Below are 23,253 nucleotides of genomic sequence, written 5' to 3'. Positions count from 1 at the left end.
AGTACCAGCCCCGTTAGCGACAGAATCACTGGGAAGTGCAGCACCGTGACTATGAACACAATGAAGTCTCGATACGTCACCGCCTCCGTAAGCTCAAGCATAACATTGCCAGCAAGGTTGGTCATGATGTCGCTCACAGCCAAGTTTGCGATCAAGAAGTACAACGGCTTGTTCTGCTGCAACTTCGCGACACCAAACACGACAAGACCGTTGAGAAGAACACAGAGAGCACTTGAGAAGATTGTCAAGACTTCTCTTCCAGGAAAAGCGAAGGGTCCCCATCCCGACGAGTTCCCACAGATTGCCACTACAGTCCCGAAAGTCACGTTTTGGCTGAGGCCGTTTTCCGCGAACCATTCGAAGCACCGGCCCGTGGTGTTAGGAGGAGAGTACCCGGTTAGGATAGAGCTGAGATTTCCCTCCATTTTTTTCTGCTCAACATCCACACTGGCTAGACACTTCTTTGATACTCCAGCTTGGTAAAGTCTTGCGATGTTTTGCCACTGCTGTGGACCCAGGAAAAACCACAATGGTTAGAAAACACCAGAAGTGGCGAGGCCAACGTAGCTGTTGCCTGTCCCCTTTCTTTTAGAGGACACTCACACTTCTGAGAAACCCTCTAGTACCCTAAAGCTTCAAAAAGGACAGTTTTTATACATCCAGTCGTCCGTTGGTAAAGCCTGTAGCGGACTGAGTGAGGTCAGCACTAGTAATCTCCTAGATTTCGTTCCGAACCTCCTGTCCTAGTCCAGATGATCCAGAATCAGCTTTTCTGAGAAATTGCTTCTAAGAAATATCTTCCAAAATAGACCTTCTGAATGCTGACAGAAGGAGCTTTGCGAAAATAGCTGCTGCTGACTGTAAGCTTTTTCCTACTTCTTTCTTGGCGCCCTTATGCTTCAAGAGTCAAACGTCGAAGAGCAGAAACAACACTCCTCACAACGAAAGGACGACCAATGCCCGATCGAAGTGTGTGCCTCATGTTTTGGACGGAGAAGGCAAGGGATTACCACACCAATCAGTGCCGAAGGAAGCACACTTTGTTTGCCCATTTTAAAGGCTTAATACATGCACGGAAATCTGTTGCAGCAATCACTGACGCACATCTATGAACCACCAGAGAGGATCATACAGTGAGGAAGTGTTAGCTTTTATCCGCTCCGTTGCTAGATGAGATTACAGAGGCATTTGATGTGCGTCCGTCATTGAAACGTTATCCGTGGGTGAATCCTATTAAAAAGATTAGACCGATTTTTACAGCAGATGTGCTCGCTTGAGCTTTCCATTTGGCCGAAAACACCGGACGTAAGCATCAGTCGTGGGGAGGCTACTGTGGCTGTTGTCCGTCCTCTTTCATGTGATAAACACTCACTCTCCGGCCATGTAGCTTTCGATTTAATATATGGATAATATCTTCTGGGAACCCGAAAACTGACGCGAGCCTGCGAATATGAAAAGCTTTGGCAAAAAAAGTTGCCTTCATTTTTTTTAATGGTTTATTTGAAATTTCCCTCACATATGTCACAATTGCAGTCCTAAGACTGAATTATGGTGACAGTACATACATACATTATCATAGACTTATAACAATTATTACTAAAGGTTAAAAATTATGAATTACAACTACAATTTATGTACAGTCGTAGTGTACAATGTATAATAAAACTAGTACAATGCGTTGGTTAAAAGATGGACATTCGTGTGCTATATCAAATTATTAATATCTTTAAGAATATTTTTATTATTCATATAGGATTTATACTAAGTAATTATAAACAAGGGGGGTCATATGAAAAAGTACACAGTGTTGACTTCAACATTATAAAATCTACATGGTTATGAAAGTTGAACAAATGGCTAAACACAAAGAATATGTGTGTTTACATTTCCTTCTTTGCGGAATTGATTTTGGCATTCTACAACATTAGTATCCTGAAATCCAATATTCGGTTTGTCACTTACGTCGTATATATTTGCTCATTGTGCAGGGGCTAGTACGATTTACGTTGTATGGTTGAAAACGTTTTTGGGGGAAACGGCCAAAAAATTTATGTGCACGCAGATGTCATCCATATAAACAAACCAACATTATTGTATTCTTCCTCATGACAGATATGCAGCTTTGCAAACAAACAAAAAAATTAAAATCAAAATCAACCACTCGAGACTTATTTTCTTTGAAGCTTTTTCTTTCTTCTTTTGTACCTCTATGAAATCAAATCTTTGTTTGCCTGCTGCAATGAAGGCTTAATACGAACGCACACGAAGATCTGTCTCTGCTATCGCTGACGTACACCAAAGAAAATCATATTGGTAGGTAGTGTTAGCTTTTATCCGCTGCGTCGCTACTGATGCCATGACTAGTATTTGATGTGCGTCCGTAAGTGAAAAGTATTTACTGGCCAGTTCTATTAAGAAGATTACACTTTTTTTGCAGCAGATGGGGTCTTTTATATAAGCTTTTCATTTTGCCGAAAGGTCGGAAGTAATTGGCCAAAAAATACACTTTCCACGATTTGTTAGTGTAAGTAAGGATTGCCGACAACAGCTCTGGTTGGTCAATGAATTTGAAGACCATTCAATTAATGAATGCCATAAATTTCACTGGAACGCAAACCTGTCAGTGTTTGCTGATTCAGATACCTTTTCCTAGTTAAATTTATACGAACACATTCGTAGGTTTTAAAAAACTGTGATATCATGATATTGCAAAACTAGCACATCGACTGTCTTGAGCAGTTACCGTATAGCTCCTCGCCCATTCAGAGTTCTTTCTGTTTTGAAGGAAAGGATTTATTTAGTGGGGCACCAGCAAAATAAACCTAAGATATTAAGATTTCTTTCTTCATTGAGTAACCATATGCAAGGAGGTTTAAATCCTCCTTGCTATATACAAATCTGAATTCTGTAATATATTCCCAAGTAAGGTTACAAATAAGTAGCTAGGTTTCCCCATGTTGACCCCTGCGCCGAATCGTCTGCTATCTTTCTCCCGATCAAACATTGGCGCCATTTTTCAGACGAGAAAAAGCTTCCGCCATTCTGCAAAAGGTGAGAATATTTTCCTCTTTTTAGCGTCGAATTCTGTCATATTTGCAGGGTTTTCGAACATTTCAGTGGATCAGTGTTGTTGTGGTGTTACTTGTGAGCTATTTCTGAGGAAAGTTCTTCTTGTATCTCTAGATCTGGCCCCAAAATTTCACACAAACGCAAAGATTCGATGTGCTGCGTAAAATTTTCGTCTGGTCGATGTCACTTTGTCAGTCCGAAATTAGTTCAGCATTATTCGCAGAAGGGTAGGTTGTACGTATTTTAGGATGTAAAACTCCAGATTTATGTGAGGTTCCCTTCCTAAATAATCCAGAATATGCCCACCTATCACAATATAGTATCAGTAAATCTAAGGAAATTTTCCGATAAAGGGGGGAGGGGGGCAGGTTAGATAATACAGTGAAGTATAAGCTGAGACATCGATGGCAATTAATATGAGGCAATTAGATATACAAGAAAACAGTTACTCAAGCAACTGGATACATTTTGAAAAAAAAAAAAAATTACAAGTTGTTTTGTTTTATTTATAACATATAAGTATGTAACTTATTATCTCTGTTTTAAACCTCCTTGGTGTGTGTAAATATAAATGAACATAATATATAACGTTATATAAATATCAGATCATAAGTTATAACTTATTTTTGTCATGAAGCCCAACTCAGTGATGTAATTAGTAGTACTGCTTTAAAGTGGCACCCTGGATAACAAATATGATTTTAACAATATTTATTTCATACAAATTCTTGTTATTTCTTCCAGTTTCGGTAGTGCCACAGGATGAGGGATCAGAAAGAGACACCTTGACTTGAGTTGAAAAAAAAAAAGTTGCCAAGATGAGTGCTCTTCCCCAAAACAACCTGGAAGAGCAACTTGCACGTTACAGACAAACCAACACTGGGACCAGCAAGACAGGCCAGGTCACCAAGGGGTAGGTTTAGTGATGCATATACCGGTTCACTGGACTTGGATCTGGACTTAAAAAATGTTTAGGTTCAAGTCCAAAAAAACCTAAAAGTCAAGAACCGAGTCCGGACTTATTACCATAAAAGACCATTTCACAAACCCCTTTTCTTTCCAAACCACCTAAAACCTTCTGTAGGTTGTAAAATCTTTGCTGCAAAATGAAGAAAACATTGCCATCGGGCATCGTCAAGTGTCGGCCTCCATGTTATGTGACCAAAGTTTCACCCAGACAACATTGCGAGGTTGCCAACATGCAATTTTGTATATGCCATGGGTTTAGGTCCGGACTTACAAGTCCGGACCTGAACCTAAACCTCTGTACTTGAATCCGGACCTGAACCTGAAATTGGGTTTAGGTATGCATCCCTAGGTAGGTTAAGTTATTTACATGATTTTAAGATGCTAATTCACTTTTATCAAAAGTTTATATATATATATATATATATATATATATATATATATATATATATATGTTTATGGTAGCAAAAGCTTGCAAGCAATTGACATGGTCTGAGAAAAATGGACTTGTTCATAGAATTATATATTCACAAATTGGGGGAAGGTGCAGGGAAAAAAAGTCGGCAAGTTATTTTATAACGGTAATTATAAATTGGCAACCACGAAAACCTTGAACGTAAAAGTACTGTGCAAAAATTGTAGGTATTACAATGTTTAAAGCTTTACACAAATTTTGTTATCATATTAACAGATGTTTGTATTCTTTGGGAGTCTGTCAGTACATTTTAACCCAATTGGTAGATGTGTGTTTTTGTTGTTACCATTGTTGAAATAACATATTTTTTAAGGCTTGTAAAAAAAGTTTTGTATATGTGGCTGGTCTCAACAATAAATGGGGATGCAGATCCATGCCAATTGTATGTTTGGTCCGGTCAGAAATGCCAGCAGATTAAGCGTTTAAAAAGAAATTTCTTTCTCTCTTTTTCTTTTCTACGAACAGGTCATTCAACTTTAAGAAGACTTCTACAAGCAGTGTTAGGACAACTCGCCCTCAGAATTCCAGCAGTGCACCCAAACAAGGCTTCACTGTAACCAAAGAACCAAGGAAGCCTCTATCTCCTGTCAAAAATAACAGCAATATTCCAAACAAAGTACAAAACAATACTGTGCATGAAAGTACTTGGAAACAACCTGCCAAATTGTCCTCCCATACCTCGATAGAGTCAAACTCTTTGACAACTAGTGTCGATGCGCTCAACCAAAATGGCGGCAGGACTAGAAGCAAGCTTTCACGCGGCAACAACAAGTCTTCGCAGCAGCTTCGTATCAACAAGTTCTTTGAAAAACCCAAACCCGTTGTTGCACCCATTTTCACAACAAAGAAGTCACAGGCTTTGATTCCAAGTACATGCACAAGAGTGCAGAATTCTAACAGCAGGTCTAGTAACAGTACTACAGCAGGACAGAGTGGAGGTGCAGGGAAGGAGTTTGAGATGTCAAGCTGTTTCGACTCGCCACAGATGGGCTTGAGGAACACCAGTACACCGAGGCACACCCCAGTGGCCTGTGTAAGACCAGTCGCTGCTGCATCTTTCACAGGGTAGGCCAAGTGTTTTTGTTTGTTTTGTGTGAAGCTTTATTTATTCATGAAATACTAAAATCCTGATTATGCAATCAGTAATATTTTCATCCGTATACATTTGTACATGTAAGGTCACTTTTGCATAATGATAGATACATTGTAGATTTCTTCAAGGGAAGTTGGGATTCATCCATTGTTCTGCCTATGGTACTAGTATAGGAGTCAAATTCTGAACTTCTGACATTAATTATTGTTTTTATAATCACTGTGTTTAATTTCTTTCTTGATGATTTGTTGTCAAAACATGAGGAAGTAAAAATATCTTACCTTAAAATGACTTACTAAGTAAAACCTAGAAAGGAGCATTTTTATGGACCTGTCTTATCTGATTTTATTTCAGAATCTGTAATAATTTTGTTTATTGTTTATCAGTGATGATTCCATCAGCATGCCTGCAGAGCGGCGGTGGGAGAGGTACTTTGGAAACTCTCCTCCAATGGACGACCTTGACGATTTTGAACCATCCACAGGTCAGTTTGCTTTTATGCATACTGTAATTCACATTATGTTTACGGTAGCAAAAGTTCAGTGTGCTAAAAGTAAACATACATGTGTCTACCAACTGCACCCATTTGCAGACAAACTCAGTGTTAAATTTCTGTTTCTTCTTTTCCAGATTTCAACCTCCCAACTCCAAGAAAGACCACAGTTTCACCAGTCCATGATAAGACATCCAGCAATAGCCACAACAATACTAAGGTAAGCTTCTTCTTCAGTAAAGTGAACAAGAGGGAAATTACTGTGTGCCCTCTACTGTAGGTATACACCCAGTACAGGGATGGTTCAAGTTACTAAGTAGTACCAAGTAGACATCAGAAGTACCTACACAGCTCAAATTTTTCCTTTTTTTTATGTTTACCGAAGGAAAACATATTGTTTTTACTCAGTTTGTTCCCCCTCTTCTGTTCCAAACACTAACCTCTGACCTGGCCAATGACATGACATTTGTTGACGTCTGTCACCATGGTGACTGGTGTTGGCCATGGGTTACATAATGTTGCAATTTCATGGTCTGCTCTGCTCTGCTCCTTTCACCATACTTTTAGTGCATTTATGTGAATGTGTTTGAGTAAGAATTAACAGAGCAGACCATGTCTGAAGGTAAACATTATGCATTTGCTTTGCAAATGTTACCTCTCTAGTTCATACTGTATCATGTATTTAGTTTTGTTCCATCTTATATTACAACATGTAGTTGAAGTAGACGATATGAAAGTCCCTATAATTTCGTCAGGTCATAAAGAATCTATTTCGTTCCCAGCAGCCAAAGGTCCAGCAAGCTGTTGCTGCAAAGTTTGGTTCTGACTCAGTGATAGACTTGACTGACAGTATAGACTGCAAACAGGCACAGAAGTGGAAGGATACAGACACACCAGGAGGTGATGAGGCCAAGACATCAGTAGAAGACAATGGTACTCTTCAAGTCATACTTATGAAGTAGATGATTGAATGTCAAGGTCTCAACTCTTATAATTAATCCATATATGAAAATATGACGTCTTCTCAGACAAAATACTGAATAGTGCCACTGTGGAATGGTGACCCGAGAAGAAGACGACAAAATACTGGACCATTGTAAAAGGAGAAAGATTTATATATTCGTTGAAATTGTCATTTGTTGAGTAACTGCTTTTTGGCGAAATTGTCATTTGTTGAGCTTCGTTTGTTATTCAAATATAAGATTTTCAAAATCTTCTCGAAAAAAATTTTTTTTTCTACCAAAATATGTCAATAACAGACATCTAGTTATTGAGATTAACTCAAGAAAACAGTTACTGACTACTGGTAGTACTAAAAGAAAATCTATCCAGATTACTTGAGTAAGAAACTCTGGAAACTAGGTTAAGAAACTCTCCACACTAGCTAAAGAAACTCTAGACAATGGCTTAAAAAGCGGATCTCATATATGTATGCAATTTACTACCTCATATGTACATGTAAGCATGTAGACATAAGTATAATCGTGATATGTGAGATTTTATCCAATTTTGTTCTTGCAGACAAACAGATAGATTGGGCAACGGATGAAGTCTCCAGCAGCCAAAACGACATGTTTGGATCCAGTCAACAAGACGACTCCATAGCCATGATGTTAGACGCTGTACCCAGCTCACCACCTGTTCAAACAGGCACGGAACAGCAGAGGACAGCACAGGCTGTCAGTGGCAGAGACAGCAGCCGTGCTGTCAAACAGCCTGAAGGACAGAGAAGTCGCGGGACAGCGCATGCTGGTTTTGACCTTGCTGCTGTTTCCGACTATCCTTTGCTGTATACTGAAGCTAAGGAGGTAAGGATTGTTTTGAAAGGTATGTACACATGAATGTATGTGTGTGTGTGTGTGTGTGTGTGTGTGTGTGTACAAATGTATGTGTGCAATGTATGTTTGTATGTATGTGTGTGTGTGTGTACAAATGTATGTGTGAGTGTGCAATATATGTTTGTATGTGTGTGTGTGTGTGTGTGTGTGTGTGTACATGTGTGACAGTGTACATCTGTACCATATGTATATGTGTGTCTGTGTACATGTACATGTACATGTGTGTGCACATTGTATGTCTGCATGCATGTTTGTGTTCATGTGTGTGTGTGTACATGTACATGACTGTGTGTGTTTGTGTGTGTACAATGTATGTGTGTATATTATATACATGAACATGGACATGTAGATGATGTGTGTGTGTATACAAAAAATATTAAAGGGGTAAAGTCTGCCATCTCAAATGTTCTCCCCTTGTCCCTGTAGCTTGCGTCGTCCCAGTTACACCAGGGTCTACATGACCTGTTGTGTTACCGACTGTCTGTGATGGACCAGATGTGCAGGGTGTTCGACAGACTTCCTCTGTCTGTACTGACTTCACTTCCAGCTGCTGACATGACAGCCATCACACAGTGTAGCAGTCTCAGGTACATGCTAATGTCATAAAAGTTCATCTCTTGTGCTGGTAGTTACATGTTTAAAGTTAAAACATTTGTTCCAACACAAGGGATTGTTCTCACATGAGTGTAGAGTAGAGATCTCACATAAGAGTAGAGCTTTCAACCAGTCACTGACACAGTGTTGAAGTCACACTTCAGAGAAAGCCACATGACAAGTCCAGGGTTCTAGCTAGGATTTAATTTTAGCATAGTGGCACTGGCCGCATGATGAGGGAGCGAAGTGGAGCTTTTAAAGCTTTGAGCTTAAAAAGAGGTCATATGAGGGATACCCAAAGGGAAAAAATGTTATTTCTAAGGTATGTACAATGTATCCTTGATTTTTCACATTTGACCTGGCATTCTTGAACAAAGAAATACAGTCACAATGCCCCTATGCTGTAGTAAAAATTAGCATAGGGGGGGGATTTAGCGTAGGGGGGAAATTTAGCGTAGGGGGTCAAAATTATAGCATAGGGGTTCCCTACGCTTTGCACTAGCTAGAACCCTGAAGTCTCACTGGGTCAGTGAAGAAGAAGACCAGAGTGACTGGTCAAAACCTCTACTCTTATTGCTGAGTGCACGGTCAAGTAGATAAATTGTACATGTATATTAAAGTTCGAAAACAGATATTGAAATATCTGAATAATAATTTTGTATATATTTGTATCTCTCTATCAGGAAGCAGCTAACAGCCAAGAGTAAAGAAATGGAAACAGTCCTGAAAGATCGTGGAGAGAAAATACCAGACTACCTCACCACATCTACTCTGTTCTCTCCTCCAACAAACAGTAAAGCTTCTTTTGTAGAAAATAGAAACAAGACTCCTAATATCAACAACAGTACAAGAAGTGCAACAACTGCAAATAATGGTGACCCCCAAACTTTGAACTCTGGGTCAGGAGGTCAGAAGGCAAAGTTCAACTTCAGAAGAACCTCTGGCGGGTCGAGTGCAAAATCCCCCGGAAGTGCAATAAAAGTTCCTCTCCAGTTCACCGATTCTCCTCACGTATCAAAAGAGAGGAAAGTATCGCATCTTGATAGCAGTGAAGAAAGGGCTGGTAAAGGAAAACCTGGCTTTATGGCAACTCCATCATCCTTTAGCAAAGTGGGGAATATGAAACCCAACTCAAATGTAAGCCCTGGATGTCTGAACCAAGCCAGCAACGCAACACCTTCAACAAACTCCACGAGTAAGCCTGATTTCGATGGTGACTTTTATGATGACATACATATACCCTCCTCACAGATCACACCATTTGCCAAGCCCCAACAACAAAAAGGCAATAGTAACACCTTAAAAGGTACATCCAAGAACTGGGGTGATGTAGAGGATACAGTTGAGATAGAAGACTCAGAAAGTGAGATTGAAGATCAAGAACAAGTGACTAAAGATAATTATCCAGAGGAAAACAATGAGATTGAAGACGAATACTGGGACGTTGACGACATAGGCTTAGATGAGATTGAAAATGATGGACTGAGTCTGTACGAAAGTGGCCAGTGCAGTTCAAAACAGTCTACGCATACTGAGAACGTTGGTGAACAACAAAAGGGCAACGCACAAGCGTTCCAGCCGCCATTTAAAACGCCAACACATACAATAAGCAACAGAAGCAGCACTAACAATCGCACCATGGAACATACATTTGATGATGAGAGTTTTTGGGGAGCGGAGGATTGGGAAGATGAGAGTTTGGTGGAGAACAGTCGGTCCAGAACAGAGACCAACAGAACTGCTACATCGTCTGTGAAAAGTAGGACTTCTGGTTCGGCCACTACACAAGCAAGGATGGGTGCTTCCTCGTCCAACACTGGACTTGCATCAAAAGGTATCAGGAAGGTGTTTGGTTAGCTATGTGTATAAGGGCTCAAAATACTGCTGTGAAGTACATTATACTAAATAATTTTTTTGGCTTGCCTCATTGTGTATTTCTGTGATCAGAGTGTCAGCCCTTCTTTCGTTTATCAGGCACACATCCCGGCACACTTTTGGATCCAGGAAAGTCTCCCAGAATTTCCTGTCCACTCTGCAATTATATATAGTGGGCATGGACGTGAACATATTAAGCAAAATAAAGTTGACTTCAAGTTGTTGTCATACAATACTTCCCGAAAAAACAGGTTGGGACAGTTCATCCCCATTTTGGGACAATTGAAATTTATTTTTGGGACAGTCCTGGGACAATAGGAAGAAAAGTTAATTCCGAGGTCTGCTTGTTTGTTTATTATTAGTCATACCGATGTCCTGTACCTAGCCCTTTTTTATATTCACCAGGTCCTCAGAGCCAGGCCCCCAAACGTCCGGACCCAAACGCAGAGTTTAACGGAACCCACTTCCCCCACTCCACTCGCATGACCAGTCTCTTCAACAAGGTGTTCGGTCTGCACCGCTTCAGGACCAATCAGCTCGAGGCTTGTAACGCCGCCCTGCTGGGGAAGGACTGCTTCATTCTCATGCCCACAGGTCAGCGAATCTGATGCTAGCTTTCTTAAGTTTGTAGAGTTTTTTGATCTGAAACTTAATAGACTACTTGAATGAAGGCTAAATGGCATGTACACTGATACTAAGTAACTTAATGGAATTTGAAAAGACATGGGGCATTTCAAAGATACATGTATGTTTAACTTTTAACTTAACTGTTTTAAGCTGTAGAGAACAAAGTAAAACTTTTACTACCTGTAAAGTATGTAAGAAATATGTAAATTACATTGTACAGTATTAAGCTCACATATACCAGGGGTTTTTCTAAACAGGGGAATAAGGGAGCTGCTCCCTCATGAAACCAGCCAGCTCCCTCATATCAATTTTCAGATTGAACCCTAAGTGGCTACTCTTTAAAAAAAAAAAAACCCTTGCTCGCTTCGTTCCTTGTCATGCTTGCGACCTGCTCCCTCATGCTAAACTAGAAAGAAACCTGTATACCATACAAATGTACAGTTTAACATGTCAATGGAAAAAAAATTGTCCGAATACATTTCTTGTAAGAACTGAATATCAGACTTTTTTTTTCATTACCAGAAATGAATGAAGTTTCCAGTGTACGTTAAGATTTTTTATGGCTAGTGGCTCATTGATTGTAACTGTTCCCCCTATGTTTGTGTGTTTGTACAGGAGGAGGGAAGAGTCTGTGTTACCAGCTCCCTGCGATTGTCAGCGGTGGTGTCACCATTGTCATCTCACCTCTCAAGTCACTCATTCAGGACCAGGTCTCCAAACTTAACGGTTTAGAGGTACAGATTCACACACACTCACTATCCGGTATAATGGACCTATATCATTATTACGTCACAGATTGTTTACCTGTCTAAAGAACATTCTAGAATGGTTAGTTAGAGAATAAAGAACATTTCAAAGTTTTCAAAGTCAGGTATGTTTGATTTTTGCTGCGTCTAGTTTTATTGACACAGCATTACATGCCGCATGGGTGATTTAGTTGTGACATTAGACGAAAGTAGTACTGTATTAAAATCCATATATTATTAAGGCTAACACTACACAAACACATACCACGCTACGCACCCCTGTACAATATAAACATCGATTGACCGGCATTCATTGCGGCAAACAAACTGTGACGTAATAATGTGATAGGTCCATTTAGCGTCTGTTGTTCCCAGTCTTTCGAGGGTTAGACATGCTTGTACACCAATGCTGAGGCTTGATGGCAGCCTGCCATTTGCCTCTATCCTGTGGGTTGATGTTATGTTGGTTAATGTGTTGAAAATCCTCTCTTATTGAACTTTATATAACCTTTAAGATTCTTTACTTGACCCTAAGGAAATGAAGGATTGATTTTGGCTTGTCTGTATGTGTGTATTTCTGTCTGTCTGTGTGTACATGTATATGTGTGTTTGTATGTGTGTGTCTCTCTGTTTTTATGTGTGTGTTTGTGTGTTGTATGTGTGTGTGTGTAAGTTTGTGTCTGCAATTCTCAATGATAATAATATTATGCACGATGCAATTGTTGCAATACAATCTCTGACAGTGTTGCTACAGTACTTTTGTCTGTGGGACTAGAAGCATTGAAAAACAGTATGGATAAGGTGTTGAAGTATACTTTCTCTGATTTCCTTGTTTATTTGTTATTATTTTCCCTGCAGGTGCCAGCATCTCACCTGTCAGGTGAGTTATCCGTGCAGGTGGCATCAGGTGTTTACACAGACCTGGCCAGGAGGACACCTCAGACCAAGCTCCTGTATGTCACACCTGAGAAAGTTTCTTCCAGTGAGAAACTCCTGTCCACACTCAAGAGCCTGTACCAGAGAGGGCTGCTGGATAGGTTTGTGTTGTTTACATGTACATTCGCAGAAGAAAACATGTAATATTTAGCTTCTTTTTTCTTCTTCTTCTGTTCCAAACAAATAAGGTCAACGACCTGAACCAGACGTCTGTCACCATGGTAACTGGTGCTGAAGCAGACACTTGGTGGTTTTGGATTACATTATGTAGCAAGTGACTGGACAGAGAGGCTTGTCACCATATATTTGATAGTGTGTTCATTGACTGATTGATTTGATCAAATAAGAGAAGTATGCAGAGCATCTGATATGAAAATGTAAAATGCAAAACACAGATAAATCAGGTTTAACTGTCAAGATAATTAGACAAGGTTGACGTTAAGTTGAAATTGTGTTTTTATTACTAGTACAGTGTATAACAATCATGTTGTCAAATTGCTGGCTTTCTAAGGATACTAAAGACTGTTGATCTCATATACAAATGTGTGTCTTGAACTTCCTGGTTAAACTTAATGGATGTTATATTTTCAGTGTTAGAAATACTCATCTGCAGTCTGCATTTTGTAGAGACATTTTCAATATTGCAGAAGAAAAAATTAGCAACCTGAAATTTTGCAGACTGAAAAACATCAGGCTAAGGGTGTCGGCATAACATTGTTTCTTCAAAGGCTTTTAATTTGTGTTTACTACTAGGTTTGTGATAGACGAGGCCCACTGTGTGAGCCAGTGGGGCCATGACTTCCGGCCGGACTACAAGAAGCTGTGTGTGCTGAGGAAGAGTTTTCCTGGTGTCCCCATGATGGCACTGACCGCTACAGCCACACCGCGTGTCCGGCGAGACATCCTACACCAACTTGGCATGACTGACCCCAGATGGTTTGTATCATTAAAGCTGCTTTATAAACATGTAACATTTAGGACAATATAAAGTTGAATTTTCTAGTGGTCATTTCTTCACAAAGTATGTTGAATCACCCCATTGCAAATATGTACATGTTTCAAGTGCCATTTAGGAATTGAAGGTGCCAAAATATGATACTCGTACCTTAGTGTGTCTAAAAGCTAGATGTTTGTTTACATTCTGGTACATGTAGTTTGTGGTGGTACCACAAATGTCTGAAATGTGAGATAATTACACAAATATGTTGAAAGGTGGTAGTAGGGATTCAAACTCAAAACCTTCTGAGTCAACAACTCCAACTACAAAACACGCTGCCAATATTTGAATTTAAAGTAACATGCATGTATAAAGCCTAATTATTAAAAGGACAGAAAGACATAGACTTATTACGAACATTTAAGACAATGTGATATAATAATATTAATATACAGTTCATCTAAATAAAATAGTTGACATGTTCCACAGGTTTGTACAGAGTTTCAACAGAACCAACCTGCAGTACTCTGTCATGCCCAAAAAAGTCAAGTCAGCAACCAAGGAGGTCATCGAACTCATCCACTCAAGATTCCGCAACAAGACAGGCATCGTCTACTGTTTGTCAAGGTATAGTTCTTCAATCTAGAACAGTGCTGTAACCAGCCTGGAAATTTTTTTAGTCATCTCTTTGTTTTGATGTACAGTCATGTACCATTTTGTTGAGCTGGAAAATGTCAAAATCTTGACCTAAGTCTGAAACTCAATTACCTTTATTTTGTGGGACAAGCTAGAAGACTAACTTAAAAGACTAGAAAAGTAACATTTGCAAAGCAAATGCATAATGTTTACCTTCGGATATGGTCTGCTCTGTTAATTCTTCCTCAAACACATTCACATACATGTATATCTATGGTGACAGGAGCCTAAATGCCTTCTCTAAAATTGCAACATGATGTAACCCAACACCAGTTACTATGGTGACAGACATCAACAAAAGAGGCCATTGGCCAGGTCAGAGGTTAGTGTTTGGAACAGAAGAAGAAGAAGAAGAGGAAGAAGAAATGGAGCAAAAACAATATGTTTTCCTTCGGTAAACATAATAATACACAAAGTCATGTAATAGTAAAATTGCATCTCTAAGACTTTCCAATATTTAACATCTTTACACACCAATTTTTGTTTGTGGAAGATTAAAACTTGGGCACGATTTTTTGTCCGCAATGAGCAGCAAAATTCGGAAAGACAGACACTGGCTAGAACACTGGTCTAGAATGTTTCCTCAAACTGTAAGATCTAACACATTCACACAAAAATTTTGTGGGAAGATTATGTCTCGCCTTTACTATTAAAAAAGTATTATATTTTTTTATTCATATTTAGCTGCCAAAATCATGTTTGAATGTCTCTGAAGTTTGTATGTTTGTTTGTTCCCTGTACAGAAAAGAGTGTGAGACAGTTTCGGATGAGCTGTGCAGGTCTGGTACCTCAGCCTGTGCCTACCACGCTGGCATGAGTGACAAGGACAGGATGCGCATCCAGGACATGTGGCCAGAACATTATAAGGTTTTTAAGACTTCTGCTATGTTTTTATAAAATACAGTATAGTATTACATGCATCCAGTGGTTTAGATGATTTATTTTTGGATTGAAGTTAATTGTAATTTTGCTGGGTTATTCTCTGGAATGATTGATGGACAATTCTCAGACTAATTTGTATTATTAAGAAAATAACTAAAAGTTTCTTCTGGTACTGTCAGCATTATTTTTTCATAAGTCAGTGAAGGAGGAGGTAATTCTGTTGTCTTGTTGAATAGCATTATTCACAACGGTTCCCACTTTTTTTTTACCAAGAGCTGATGTTTCGCTGACTGTCTGTCAAATTCATCAGGGCTAATATGACTGAAGATGACATCACATCAGAATATAGACATACATGTGTATGGTGAAGATAACAGATGGCCATCGAAACATTGGCTCTTGTTAAATAAAAAAAAACTAGAGTAACATTTGCAAGCAAATGCATAATGTTTACCTTCGGACTGCTCAGTTAATTCTTACTCAAACACATTCACATATATCTACTACTAGTATATGGTGATAGGAGCAGAGCAGACCATGAAATTGCAACATTATGTAACCCAACACCAGTCACCATGGTGACAGACGTCAACAAATCATGTCATTGGTCAGGTCAGAGGTCACTGTTTGGAGAAGAAGAAGAAGAGGAAGAAACAGAGCAAAAACAATAATGTTTTCCTTCGGTAAACATAATTAAAAGTTGTTGTGAATAAAGAACTTTGATATTCAATCATTCACCAACCTGATGCCTTGTTGTTCCTCATAGGTTATCTGTGCCACAATTGCATTTGGAATGGGAATAGACAAGCCTGATGTCAGGTTTGTTATCCACTACTCCCTGCCCAAGTCTGTTGAGGGTTACTACCAGGAGTCAGGGCGTGCTGGGAGGGACGGAGAGGCATCAGACTGTATTCTGTTCTACAACTATCACGACAAGATGAGGATGCAGAAGTTAATCCACAGTAAGTCCTGACAAGCTTTCCTCTACAGTCCTTTATTCTTCATGGCCATTGAATACACACAAAGTTATAGTGTGACATAAACTAAACCTAGAAATTCAGTTGCACAGCAAAAATTAAGTGCACAAAATAAAATAAAGTAGATTGTAAACATATGACTTTGTACATGTAACCAAAACCTAAATGCAAGTCTTTTGAAAACTACAATGAAGCCACACTCCAAATTTTTAGAGGGTTTTTCTGACAATGAAAGAGTCTGAATATGTTGTATGCTTGTTTGTACTACTGTACATGCAGCTACTGTTGCAACTGCACATGCAATACATACATTGTACAGTCACTGTTGCAGCTTAATTGTTGTGATTTGATATTGTTGAGTGAGTGTACAAAGTCAATTGAACATGTTCTTTTAATTGTTATCAGATCTTTGAAATTGTACATGTATATTATTTGTCTTGACTTTTTTTAAATGAATGTTGATTGAAAAATGTTAGGTCACACAGACAGTCTCTTTATATTTTTAAAAACTATGAATATGATCTAAACTTCCACTCCCATTGAACACGGAAGCCAAACACACAATGTAACTGTTTCTTAACATCCATTCCAACCTTCAGTGGATAAAGAAGCGACGTATGAGTCTAGGAAGGTGCACATGGACAACCTGCTGCGGATGGTTCAGTACTGTGAGAATGAGTCAGACTGTCGGCGGGCACAGCTCCTGCACTACTTCGGGGAGACAGACTTCAACCCTGAACTCTGTACCAGCGACCCCAGGACTACCTGCGATAACTGCAAGTCTGAGGTAGGTGGAAAACTTGATTCTAGATTTTTACAAAAATGTACCTTACGTCGATGAAGGTTAGACATCCAGGCAATACGATACGCCAAAAAGCAGTTACTCAGTCACTAACGAAAGCTAGTGGATAATAGCTGAAATGTCTGACCGTTTCCAAAATCATATCCAGTTTCCAAAATCATATCCAGTTTTCAATCAGACATTTTCCTGAAATGTCTGACCGTTTCCAAAATCATAACCCTCGGAAGACTGGGAACAACAGACGATAAACCGGACAGTGAGTGAGTGAGTGAGTGTTGCTTGAGTAACTGTTTTTTGGCATAAAAATATGTACCTTCTTTGCCAAAAAATAATGTTTTGTGTTTGGTAGCAATAATTGTGATTGTGATTTGGTTTGTGGTTCAAAGACAATATTACATGTACCTCACAAAGCAGTGTTTGATTCTGCAAGTATGCCCCCTAGCAACTTTTTGAGATTCTGCAGCTGCAGCTGCAGAACAATTGGTATGGTGTTAGGTTTTTGGTGATAAATAGTGGCCTTTGTGCTACTACATTGTAGTTTAGGTGCCAAAATATATTGCCTTTTTAGTTATAAACAAACTTAAAAAACGCAGCTGTCAGCTCTGTTTGTTTACATTTTGGTAGTTTGTGGTGGCACTTTAAATTAAGTGTGCCTCATGTGGGCTGCACCACTCATAAATCTCGTGTGAAATATGGGATAATTGCACAAATAGATTAAAATAATACATTGGAAGTGAATTACAATCACACTAACTTACTAAGTCTTATAGTATTGACTTGAATAAAATTTTTTTAGCTTTTGGTGCAAGAATGTTACATAATGCGCCTTTAAGAAGTTTTACCACGTCTTTCCTTCAGGGTGCGTTTGAGATTTGGTGCAAAATGTTACATAATGCACCTTTAAGAAGTTTTACCACATGTTTCCTTCAGGGTGCGTTTGAGATGAAGGATGTGACAACAGAAGCTAAGATGGTGGTGGAGTTTGTGCGCAGCGTGGGGGGGAACAGCGGTGCCGGGAACGGCAGACGAGGCTGGGGAGTGCAGGGGTACACTCTCCTGCATGTCACAGACGTCTTCAAAGGTCCTAATCTTTTAGTTTGTCATCCTCCTTTCCTATATGTCCAATTCAGATTTAAATAACAATTGTACAGTCAAACTTGTCTAAGACAACCATCCAGGGGACCTAAGAAAGGTAGACTTCCTATAGAGATTCAAGTTGTTTTTGTATACAAAAAGCATGGCAACAAGACAAGACAGAAGATAGCAATTTTCAAACGTTTTACAGTGCATTATTGACCCAAAGTGACCCAGTCAGTGTCATTTTTATGCGCAAAGACTAAGTGTTTGTAGGGTTAAAAAAAGACCGTGCAACTCTTTCCAGATACAGCAAAATTGAAAACAGTAATGTTCTCTCAAACAACAATTTATACCTTTGATACTGCAGGCTCATCCAATAAAATGCATTTGGATACAGACCATCACAAGTATCCCATGTACAACTACGGTGAAACTTTTGCTTAAAAATAAAAAACAAAACTGAAAGCCATGAAATCTCTCATACTGTTTTGCAGGATCTTCCAACAAGAAGGTGATGGACACAGATCACCACAAGTACCCCCTGTACAACTACGGAGCCACCTTCTCCAGACACGACGCAGAGAGACTGATGCGTAAGCTGGTGACAGAGGGAGTGTTGGCGGAGGACCTCCACGTCGTCCCTCGTGTGGAACAGGTCGTGGCGTACGTCCGACTGGGACTCAAGGCAGACGCTGTCGTCAGTGGGAGGATGAAGGTAAGATTGAATATTAGGCCATGTTGATTTGATTATATGGATGACATCCGCGCGCGCATGAATTTTCGGCCGTTTCCAAAAAAAAAAAGTTTTCAACCATACTGTAAATCGTACAAAACAGCAGGCCTCGAAATTAACTTTTTTCACTATTGTCCCAGAATTGTCCCAAACATAGATTTCAATTGTCCCGAACTGAAGATGGACTGTCCCAGCCTGCTTTTCACGAAATAAGTTGATGACAAAAATAAGAAAACAACTGAATTTGTACAACTTGAAGTCCACTTTATTAGTAAATGTAGGGAAATACATGATAATATCATGGGCATGGCACCGTCCCTGATATTTGGAATCCCTGATTGGTCAAATTTAAATGTTTGTCAGAGTATTATATATTTATAGGCTGCCAGCAGTCTGCAGCAGGATGGATGGATCGCGTTCCCAAATGACGTGGATGGTCTTAGAATTTTCCAATTGCCCCAAAATTGTCCCGAAACGTAATTTGAATTGTCCCAAGCTGAAAATTTAGTGTCATTTGACACTGGGACAATGTTAATTTCGAGCCCTGAACAGTTGCAAAATGAGCAAAAATATACCATAAGTTACACAAAAAATTAAGAAAAACTATACCAATGTCGTAGAATGCCAAAATCAAACGAAAGAAGATGAAATTGTAAAGAAATGAACTTGAAGACTAGATTATTCGCCAACCCATATTCTGTGCCATTTGCTCAACCCTCATGAGAGGGTAGATTTCATAATGAAAAGAACTTTTTTTTGCAAAACTTTTTTTTTTATTCGCACGCGCGCATCAGTTTTGGGGCTCCCGGAGGATGTCATCCATATAATCAAATCAACATGGCCTTATTCAAAGTAAGTATCTTAAGTAATCTTAAGTAAGATTGAATATCATTTAAAATACTGTAAATCACTTTACACATTTGCAGTAGCAAATTGCAGAGTCTCTTTCAACTATATGTTTGCGGTGGTGGCAGGAGCAGAAGAAAAAAAGTTGGCAAATTATTTGTTCTCAGCATTGATAAATTCACATTACATGACATACATGTACTTGACCACAAAAACTAAGAATATAAATGTACTGCAAACATAAAGTTCTTTAGTCACAACCACGTGTTTACAATAGCCAACCCTTCAATGATATGCAAATACAATCTTATTCATTTTATTGTATAATTGTTCGCAATTTCAATAAATCAAATCAATCTTAAACGAAACGTTCTACAGAAGCGCAGTGTGTCTGACGACGTGCTATGTACTCATTTTTGCCTATCACTATAGTATCAGTCAAGTGACACAAAGTGGGTGCAAAGTCTTAACGTTAGGAGGAAAATTGGGTCTCCCTTCAATCTGCCATTTTCAATAGTTCTTGTACTGATTTTAATACTGTATCATAAGAAATGTTGTGTCCTTGTTTTGTCCTGATCAGGTACACCTGGCTATCAGGAGAGATGGGCAGCGGGCAGTGGTGGCTAAGAACCAGGACAGTAATGCTTCTGTGTGGGAGAAACTCTTCATCGAACTACAGGTACTAAAATCATGGAACTTCATCTGTGTTGGTAGTAATCATAGTACGATGCTAAACTTTATTTAGACATAATGGTACACAAGGATCAAGTTTTCAACGACCACTGCCACCTTCATCATGATTGTTTGTTTAGTTGCACAACAGCAATAAAATTATACATGATACACTAATAATAAATAAAACAGGTGCAGGAGGAGGGGAAAAAAGCTTATTTAGCTTATGCTTAAAGCCCTCCTCCTCTATACTAACCAAAACTAAACATAATTGAAATGAAATAATACATACATACATAAGGAATTGTTAGCAAAATGATTCAAACATAGGCAAAATGAAACAATAACAATAATGAAACAATAGTATACATAAAATAAAAAGATCATAACCTGCAAGAGTTACAGACACGTGATCTTATTTGCATAAGACTTTACAGATATACAAATGTACATGTATGTGATGTTAGCAATTGGTTCAGCATTGTACAACTGTCAATGAAGCCTGCCTGTCAGAAAACACTTTTCCTTATCAATGTTCTTCTTTGAACTCACAGAAGAGATGATAAGTCTGATGCTCTTGAACTAGTTGTTCATACGGTATACTGTACTTTTTCTACAAGTTACTTAACGTCTGTGCTACCATTCTGTGCCACAGACACTGTGCAAGGACCTTGCCCATGAGAATAGCGTCCAGCCTCACCACATATTCCCGCCGCAAACCCTGCGCGAGATGTCCCGCAAAGTGCCACGGAACGAGCACGACATGTTGGAGATTGACGGGGTGTCCGAGAGGAAGCTCTACAAGTTTGGGCCACAGTTTCTGGATGTCATTGACAACTTTGTCAAGAATAACCCAGGTATTCCCTCCATCAACTGTGCAAACAATGTTAACTCTGATTAGTTTGTTTTATTATTAATTGTGTGAATAATTGTAAATTTCCTTTCATGCTGTTATAACTTATGTGTGTTCTTTTATGATGTTACAAGAATCTGTAGTATGTTTTTATTTTGTTTGACCAGCTTAAATGTATTGAAATAAAGACGATAAAGACAAACAAAATACATGTACATCGTACACTTGTAGGTCAATGACCTAGACCACAGGTCTGTCACCATGGTAACTGGGGCTGTTGCAGACATCCTGTGATGTTGGATTACATTATGTAGCAAGTAGCAGGACAGAGTTGGTGTCACCATATATGAATGTGTTTTAAATAAGAGTAAAAAGAGCAGTACTTTGTTAGGCTATACCATGTGAGGGTTAACATTAATAGGCATTTTATTTACAAATGTTAGTTTAATTTCTGGTTCTTGTTTCTATGTTATGTAGAAGTGACCATGAAGCCCCAGCCCAAGCCTGCAGCAGCTGCCAGTGCCTCTCCCTACTTCCAGGGGAACCAGTACCAGTACAAGGGGAAGGGAGTGAAGAGGAAGCGGGGGGGTGGGGGCGGTGGTGCTCGGAATAAACGGATCAAACAGTCCAGGAAACAAGGGTAACTATCCGGTTTAGGTCTTGGATACAGTACTGTCTTTACCTTTCTTCGCTAGCCCCCAAAAGTGTCAGAACACAAAAAACCTTCTTCTACAGGTCCGTCCAACTGTGGAACTCTCTTCCACAGGACACCCAGACAGCTCCATCCCTAGCATTATTCAAAGCTAAAGTATGGCTCTCCCTTGGAGACCAGTTTTCTGTATAAGACAGCACACACATGTATTCTATTTGCACCAATTGTACGGTACGTAATAATTTTATTGTATCATATGTAATTTGTATATATTTATGACCATAATTTATGTATGTAACCACATTTTTTTTCCCAGGGCATGCCCTTAGTAATAGCTTCTAGCTAGTTGCGCTGCCCTGGCTGTCTTGTATCAGCCAAACCAATAAACAATACATGTAGATCATACAACGTGTACCAGTAAGTCTTTTATACTGTCCAGGGTTTTTTCTACAAAAATTTAGCACGAGGGAGCAGATCGCAAGCATGACAAGCAATGAAGCGACCGAGGGGGGATTTTTTAAAAAGAGTAGCCACTTAGGGTTCAATCTGAAAATTGGTATGAGAGAGCTGGCTGGTTACATGAGGGAGCAGCTCCCTTATTCCCCTGTTTAGAAAAAAACCCTGCTGTCTTACATGTACATGAAGATACATGTACCAAGCATACATATACTTATAGTTATACCTTTATATTTGTACATAACTATTCTGAAATATGATAACTACGTGTACACGTATGATGATGTTTGTGTCTAGCAGCCAGATTTTCAATATATACTTTGTAGTTTTAGAAGCTTTTAAACTGTTACCATTATCCTGTATAAGATGTTAATTCCTTTTTTTTTCGGAAATTTATAATTTCCTTACACGTGAGTGAAATGAATGACTGACTTGAAGAAAATTCTCACCTTCTTGCTAATCAGATGTTGAAATTTGATGTCAAATTTACAGAGGCGGTGCAAGGTTTAAGGGGAAAGGGAAAGCGACCAAGAGAGGACAGAGTAACAGTTACAGTGCAGCAGCGACCTCTACTGGTGCTTCAAGGAACTCCAGCACAGTGAGGGGAGGGGCACCGGGAATGATGCCCATGCCAGCCCCTGGCCAGAAAAGGAGCTTCCTACAAGGGCAGTTTGGTTACATGAATACATAATTGTTGCAATGGTGAGACTTCCTCCTTGTACTACAAGTTGTAGCATTTGTCTGATCTCCAAGTCCAAACCTATTTTACAAAAAAATTGATATTTTTAGCTGATAGATGATGGTTCATTTTCTTTATTCACCAGTATAAATAATTTTGGAAGATTTTTAAGATATGTTGTGAAGAATTAACAGGTTGATTATTATGATACTTATACTTTTAAATATTTATGATACTTTTAAAATTTTGTCCATTTGGGTATTGGTACATGTATGGTGT

At 39.1% G+C, this 23,253-nt stretch overlaps 2 protein-coding genes across 2 annotated transcripts; both read left to right on the top strand.

Annotated features, from left to right (window-relative positions):
• The first annotated feature begins 3,817 nt into the window (after positions 1 to 3,817).
• On the top strand, positions 3,818 to 9,571 carry LOC109479467. The gene is made up of 9 exons (XM_019781431.1): positions 3,818 to 3,982; positions 4,976 to 5,575; positions 5,990 to 6,087; positions 6,234 to 6,316; positions 6,879 to 7,029; positions 7,618 to 7,904; positions 8,361 to 8,521; positions 9,212 to 9,427; positions 9,550 to 9,571. Exons 1-9 carry the CDS (start codon positions 3,888 to 3,890, stop codon positions 9,569 to 9,571), a joined length of 1,713 nt encoding a protein of 570 aa, XP_019636990.1. The 5' UTR covers positions 3,818 to 3,887.
• Positions 9,391 to 23,234, top strand: LOC109479563 (Bloom syndrome protein homolog). The gene is made up of 15 exons (XM_019781545.1): positions 9,391 to 10,362; positions 10,809 to 10,997; positions 11,646 to 11,764; positions 12,635 to 12,813; positions 13,466 to 13,648; positions 14,139 to 14,276; positions 15,089 to 15,212; positions 15,994 to 16,189; positions 16,804 to 16,991; positions 17,937 to 18,087; positions 18,578 to 18,798; positions 20,243 to 20,341; positions 20,990 to 21,191; positions 21,665 to 21,827; positions 22,788 to 23,234. The coding sequence occupies exons 1-15, from the start codon at positions 9,612 to 9,614 to the stop codon at positions 22,984 to 22,986; spliced, it is 3,102 nt and encodes a 1,033-aa protein (XP_019637104.1). The 5' UTR covers positions 9,391 to 9,611; the 3' UTR covers positions 22,987 to 23,234.
• The last annotated feature ends 19 nt before the right edge of the window (positions 23,235 to 23,253 follow it).

Source organism: Branchiostoma belcheri, unplaced genomic scaffold (genome assembly GCF_001625305.1).
Source record: "Branchiostoma belcheri isolate BF01 breed outbred unplaced genomic scaffold, Haploidv18h27 scaffold49, whole genome shotgun sequence".
In the NCBI taxonomy this organism is placed as follows: Eukaryota; Metazoa; Chordata; class Leptocardii; order Amphioxiformes; family Branchiostomatidae; genus Branchiostoma; species Branchiostoma belcheri.
The sequence above is the reverse complement of the archived record's forward strand: the minus strand, read 5'-3'. Positions and strand labels throughout refer to the sequence as shown.